At 32.4% G+C, this 7,459-nt stretch overlaps 1 protein-coding gene across 1 annotated transcript; it reads left to right on the top strand.

The window, feature by feature from the left end:
• Window positions 1-2,043: 2,043 nt before the first annotated feature.
• Window positions 2,044-5,453, top strand: LOC120348947 (vacuolar protein sorting-associated protein 13B-like; the record flags this gene model as incomplete). The annotated part of the gene is made up of 4 exons (XM_039444638.1): window positions 2,044-2,221; window positions 3,151-3,214; window positions 3,801-4,003; window positions 5,350-5,453. Coding segments are annotated over 4 exons (549 nt in total), but the record flags the coding sequence as incomplete, so codon positions are not given.
• Window positions 5,454-7,459: the final 2,006 nt, after the last annotated feature.

Genomic DNA, 7,459 nt, shown 5'->3' on the forward strand with positions numbered 1-7,459 from the left:
GAAAGCTTCTCCTAAGCTTAATTTGTAATTTTGTAAAACAAAAATTATTATTATTTGTATACCCTAGGCTACTCTTATTAGCACTTATATTATGCTAATTTATTAGTGTATTATATTAATTTGTCGTTAAGGGTTGACCTGTATAAACCTATGAGTTATAATATTACTACATTCAAAACATTCATTGGCTGGGATTGAGCAATTTTTTAGTTACCCAATTCAAAATTTATGAACGATGAAACTGTTTCTATAAGACCTATAGGCCTACCTATCTTTTATTTTTGTAAATAAATTATTGATCTAGGCTAAATAAAATCTTATTTTTGGAAAACACACTGCAACTAAATTTTTTTGACTCGGTTTCATTACTAAGCTTTATAAATTAACTAAACTTTGATCTTTTAGAAGCTTTAGTGTATTTTCCCAATTAAATGAGAATGGTTATAGATTAGGTTATTATACTTTTGCAGTTTTCCTGAGCAATGTATCGGATAGAATCAATCGTTACGTCTATCATCTTGAGCTATGTGGATAGGTACATCAAAAATTTTCGTCGACAAGATGCCCAGGTACGTATGTCAACTCTTTTATCTGCAAGTTGCTCAGATTCAATTTCATCAAAGTTACAATATTTATAGATATCAAATAGCGTATATTTATGTTGAGGAATTTCGCTGTATGGTGTAAACTAGTAGTTCTGTGAACAGTAGACCTCGCGCTCAGTAAGTTACATTGACCTGTTCTTATGTTTAATCAAAAATCAATATATAATTTATCAATTTAAAATGTCTAGAAAAAATCCTAAATAAACATAGAGCTTTCTGTCCTATCGTACCGTGACGTTTCGTCCCTGAATGTGAGTGTTAGTGCTGTTATCAGGTCTGGCTGCAACTGTCTCCTACAACGTTGATGGAAATATACATTTTCAAGATGTTTGATGTTTTTGAACGGGTAGTATTATAGTCCACTAGGCAGATGATTTATGATGAATAATTCTATAGTGTGATTTTTACTCTAATATTGGCGTATGAAGGAGGCTCCTTTTTCCTTCTATATTATCCTTGTAATGCAAAATATCCATAAACCTTGTATATACGTCGACGCGAAATTTAAAAAGGAACATACCTGTCAAATTTCATGAAAATCTATTACCGCGTTTCGCCGTGAATGCGCAACATATAAACATTTAAACATTAAGAGAAATGCCAAACCATCGACTTGAATCTTAGACCTCACTTCGTTCGGTCAATAATTGTTAACATCTACATAGATATAAGTATGTTTTTAGACCAATATTATCAACAAACTATGTTGGTTCTACATTCTCGTCAGTCTTGGAATTTGTGACTGCAGAGATTGTTTACAGTTAAAACAGTTTATTGTTTGAATTATCTTTATCCTTGTTATGGTTGATAATATAATTTAATTGCATGGTGAGGAGATGTTGTGGTATTTCTTCATAATAAAGATAATAAGACGCTAATATCAAATAATACCAGGTTTTATGGCAACAGCTGCCACATTCTGGGGATGGTGGAGGATTTGGCAGGTATTGTTAAGAAGCCTGCCTCTGTAAAGTGAAGTGCTTTTGAACAAATGAAGTGGTATTGGCAAAATCGGGTTATATGATAGATAATCCTGTTGAATACTACCATAGTCTGTTTAACGAAAGAAGAGCAACAATAAAATGTTTTTTTGCTTGAGTGCTATATAAATGATAAATTATATCCGCTGTTAATTGCTGGATCGCTAAATAATAGTTAACAATTCTGTAATTCACTCTGAATCTCCAAGTTATTGTGTTTCTTCAGTTCAGTCAAAGATGTGAGTCGGCTACTGTTGAACAAACTGTCTTGCCTTTTCAATATTTACTTTTACACGCATTACATCTTCTCACGGCTCATAGAATCGAATATAGTCAATTCCGATACCGATTAAGATTATTATTTTTTATAATCTGATTTAAATTATTATATTCCGTTTTTTAAATATTTTCTGCTCACATTAAGGTTAGTTTTTGTTACAAATCTGTAATGCTTCCAGGTTTCACTGTGGCAAGGCGATGGCGTATTTCACAACTTGGACTTGGATTTGGAAGTGCTGGAGCAGGAACTCAATCTGCCATTCAGCTTCGTTTCCGGACATATCAATGAACTACTCATCCATGTACCTTGGACAAGAATCGCATCGGAGCCTGTGCAGATAACAATTAACACAATAGGTGGGCAGTTTTTTATCGTTGCTTCGAAAAAAAACTCAACAGCTCCAACACAAATCGTCATTATCAAATTTCATTGAAAGAAGTTGAGCTTAATAAGAGCTTGGATGTGTTAATATTTCAGAATAATTCAAAATAATTATTATTTTAAATGATAATTTAAAATGATTCAGATATATTTCACAATAATCCTGATAATATTTCAGAATTATTATTCTGAAATAATTTATGTATGCATCAAATCTCAATTATTAAAATATTCTTGATATACGTAGATTTGGAATATATTGAATTCTTTCATTAATTTGCACTGTCATTTATCATGAAAATCTGAAAATATTCTCATGTATTGTGTTGTAAAAACGCTTCCTGTACCTTCCATAGCTGTTGAAATAACTAATTACTATTGAGGCACTAATATTGTTATAACTCGATATTGATAACTCACAGTACCCTTGCTTCTCCGCCTAAGCAAATCACAATTAATTATGCGTTCATTGGTGTAAATAATTATTACATTCGACTAAAGTTTATCTCAAGGTAATTCATTTCTTGCCATAGTGTCTTTCATAATTATGAGTTCTATTGCTAGTACATTAGTTTGATTTTTGTCAAAATAAACTGTAAACCTGGACATTATAACTTGGTTCAGTTTTCAGCTCTGCACTTGGAATGAGAGTCAAATGAGATCCAATTTCAAGCAAAATAATCATTTTTTACCTTTTCAGTTTTGGAACTGATCATCAATATTGCTACTATTCCATTTAAAAAAATTGAACAATGAACATCTTTACCATAGTTACATTGTGAAATATCACAAATTGAGCCGAATATTTGTTGTCTTCAAGCAGCTATCGGTTTTCTTCTTTGTCTTTGAGGAAATTTTATTATTTCATTGATCTCGGTTTTCTCTGTTATGTTTCAATTTGCAGAATGTGTAATGAAATTGTGCCCCCCTGGAGGTCGCCCACCTCCTCCTCCAGAACGACTTAGAAGGTAACAATTCATTCATTATTCATTCGTTTCATCAATCAATATTATTTTACTGTCCCGAAAAAATAATATAATGTTGGAATATATTGTATATTATCATTTCTAAAAATAGACAAACTCTACAGACATGCAAGTAAAATACTACACATACAAGTCAGAAGTTCAGTATAGTAGTGAAATAATGTCCCACATTAAGCTACTATGATAATCTACTTTTTTCCAATCTCTATAATACTTTTTTAGGTATTTGTTTCAATTCGGTAAATGTTAATAAATGATGGAATTCGAATGTTAAGCTTCTCAGAGTTTTATGCTCTTATCAGATCTGTTTGTATTATCACATCAATTATTCCCTCACTGATCTTCAGCATTCAAATTATATTATTCAAATTTGATTGGAATATTCCAGTTTTTCTTGCTCTGTTGTCAAAAAACAAAAGAATTTACAATTTCTCAATTTATGGCCGCATTTTGAACGATCCTTGTACAAAAATGAACTATTAGTTTCTGATCATTTGAATCGATTTTTATTAGTTTTATAGTACTTTATTCACTTAGTTGTTTTATTGATATATGCATTTTGTTGCAGGCAACAGTCACAACCGCCTGACGAGCAAACGCCTCAATCGCAAAGCTATAGGTCAAGTCTTGTTAACAAATTGATATGCAATCTGTCAATCACTTGTAACAATTTTATTCTTAAATATGTTGAAGAGGACATTGTACTCTCAATGAACATCAAGAATTTGAGTCTCAGTTCTGTTAATGAGAAGTGGGAACCAGAAATAACAGGTTTGTGATACATAAAGAAATTGTTAATGTTATTGTTAACTTGAAACTCACGATACTATCTTATAATTGTTTTCTGGCTGAATTTATAGAGGGCGATGAAGTGAGTTCAAATCATTTTTCAGCGCAATATTTATCAGCTTATGACTTTGGATGGACAAAGCTCTCAACTATTATGCCTAATTCAAATAGTAAATTAGTATTATCGCAATAATTATTTTAAGTCACTGTATTAATCACATAGGTATGTAATCTCAAAAATACAGTATTTCATGTTTATTTCTAGAACTGAGTGTGACATCTCTGATCTTGAGGAAGCTTATCTCTTTGTCCGATGTTACCATTTGTCTTGACAAACGAAATGCTTCTGGAAGAATAGAATCATACATGGTGAGCAAACATATTCAATAATGAAAATATTATATTCTACTTACTATCTCAATTATTCAATAGGTTTTATCCGCAATATTGATATGTTTCATTCAAATGAGACAATATAGATAAAGCTTTATGAAGGTTAGGCAAAGGGAAATCAGTGAAAGGGATAAGTTAGATTAAATGAAACTGATGAGGTGCGTTTTCATTAAAAATTTCATGATGAGCCCAGATGAATAACTATTTTGAAAAAGATTAAACGAACAAGATCAACTTGTGGATTTATCCAGCTTTAGTGAAATGAAAAACCAATTTCATAGTAACGTGATTTTGGTAGACTTTTGGGCTATAGCACGAAAGAACTATAAAGAGCTTGGAGAAAAGGCATTGAGATTAATCCTTCCCTTTGCAACGACTTACCGTTGTGAAGAAGAATTTTCATCAATGTGTTTTATGAAAAACAAGTTTAGAAATCGACTTGACATGCAGTCAGATTTTAGAGTAGATGAAAATATTTTCTAGCTGTGCATTTAAGAAGTAGTGGGGGTCCGCATAAATATAATAAATGGATGAGGGGGTCCTTGGGAAAATTTTGTTGGGAACCCCTGGCCTATAGTATCTTCTATTATGTCTTATTCATTCAATGTCTCAATTGAATTACACATGATGAAATGTGAAAATTTCCTTCAATTGTAATTTATGTATACTGTACAATATATCAATTCTACCGCTAAAATTTACGAAAATTACCATATTTATTAGTGCTTAGTACCATATTCATTAGCACTCATTATTACCATATTCATTAACAATTTCAGTGCTCATTAGTGATCCAATTCCAATTAATTTATTCAATACAATAAATTCTCTGACAAACGATGGGGCTAGAAATATTGCATTGGTTGAATAATTAGTTATTGAAAATTTTTTGTTAGTTTATTCCTTGCACTAATTGTCCAACTAATAATTTTCAGGAACCACTCTTATATCGTTGCTTCTTGACAATCCGACTGAGCAGACTGTATGCTTCGCCGACTGCAAGCAAAGCCATGTCAACTCGGATGGACGTCTTCTGTGAGAAAATGGCGTTCACTCTCAGTGAATCTCAGGTCCCAATGCTCATGAGAATGTTTGCTCTCGCTTTGGCTTTGCATAGGAAGCAGTTGACTCCACAAATGTCTCAGACTAATTTGGCTGACAATAATTCAGAAACTAGCGCGGAAGAGCATGGTCAGTATAAACTTTATTTGAAATATTCTGAAAACAAAATAATATTTTATTCGATAGAATAGTATATCCTATACTATATAAGATATTCTATTCGAAAAAAATCAAAGTCAAACTCCTTCCAGCTTCTTTAATTTTCTTTGCTAGTTTGGTTGGGAAAATTTACCAAAAAAGTTCTAGAAAAGACTTTTGCTAGTTACATAAGTATGTTCACAAGATACCGAAAAGTGTCAATTTACAAAGAAGTTTAACTAAATTCCTGCAGACAATTACTATTTAAACTATGATTGTAATTCCTGGGAAAACATGATAATTTTCAGCGGGAACCTTCAAAATACTCATTTATTCAATGCAGCAATTCCTTGTTGAATCTTTCTTCTAAACTCAAATATCGTCATTGATCGTGTGACCGTTTTTATTTTCATGATATCCCCACAAAAAGAATCCACAAGTTGATAGATTTGGTGAATTTGAGGGACAAGGAATGTCATCCATTAATCTTCAGGAATTTCATGTTTCTATTAAATAGCTAGTATTGATGCTTCTACCATTGAAACTTTTATGTTTCATTCTTTTTATTTTCATTTGAAAGAGTGATATCTCGAAATTTCACCATAAATTACCGAAACTTGAATAACAGTCCAATTGCTCGGAGTCCAGTACCTCATTTTGTTTTCCTTCCATTTTGAAATTGTAAAATTTCAAAATGTTCTTTTTTTCAGGTGCTGATAATAATGGTTGTGATGATTCTTGGAGTACTTGGGTTTGGAGCTTTGTGCCGTCCATCTTGCCGCTTTCCGATGATGAGAACCTCGATGAAAAGAATCAGAGCCACACCTTCCACTTTGGATTCTATATCGACAATTTCACTTTAGCGCTGAAGGTTGGTATTCAATCATCTTTTCACCCGTATTAACGCTCTCATCATTATTTCAGCCTGACTATATTAAGCGTTTTTAAAAGCGTTTTCAGATGGCGGTTTTTGAGTCGTCAGGGCAGAAAGCTCTGCAATTGGCTGATTGGGTTGGCACCGAAAAAACGCTTAATGTGGTCTGGCCCTTAAACTTCAATACTCATTAAATTTAGTTTTCATGACGAGCTGCTTGATATTAGTTTACAATGGAATGTTTATATGTAAAATTGCAAACAAACTTTGGCAGTAATGTCGTGAATAAGAACATTTTCCGTGAAACTTTTTTCAGCTCTAAATTTTCTGTTATAACTTGATCATTCTTTTAATCAGATCATCCTGTTCAGCAATGTAGTGAAGTTCTGGAACAAAGTGACTGAAGAAGTATTGCAATAAATTTACTGTAATTGAATAAATAAATATCACTAGATTAATGTCTTGGGGGTTGGCTTAAATTCCTCTTTCAAAACAATTACACTGATTACACTGAAACGATGTTTCATACATATAACTCATATTCTATGTTACATATGCTTCCTCTTTCTTATATATTTTTTCCAATTACAATTGCTCGCTACAGAATTTTCCAATCTTAGGTACTACCTCTCACATTTCTTGAAAATTACTCACAAATGCTGTCTTTAATATTAAGATAAATTACATTTTTGTTTTCAGTTTTGTAATGTTTCAATTGACGTGCGTGGCTGCTTGATGGAGTTGGATTCGCTCGATAGTGATTGGACGAACGTGCAGGCTGGTGTCAGCCAGATTACCATTGAACCCTGTGGAGATTGCTGCTGTGGCACAGCCGAACAAAATCAGGTAGCCCATCTATTCTAAATGTATATTTCCCGACTGAAAATTGCACTGAAATTGAGAGAGTGAAAAAATAACAGTTTTGGGATATGCATGTTGTTCAATTCTCAATCACTCATATGATTCTAGAA

Source organism: Nilaparvata lugens, unplaced genomic scaffold, assembly GCF_014356525.2.
Source record: "Nilaparvata lugens isolate BPH unplaced genomic scaffold, ASM1435652v1 scaffold5140, whole genome shotgun sequence".
NCBI lineage: Eukaryota > Metazoa > Arthropoda > Insecta > Hemiptera > Delphacidae > Nilaparvata > Nilaparvata lugens.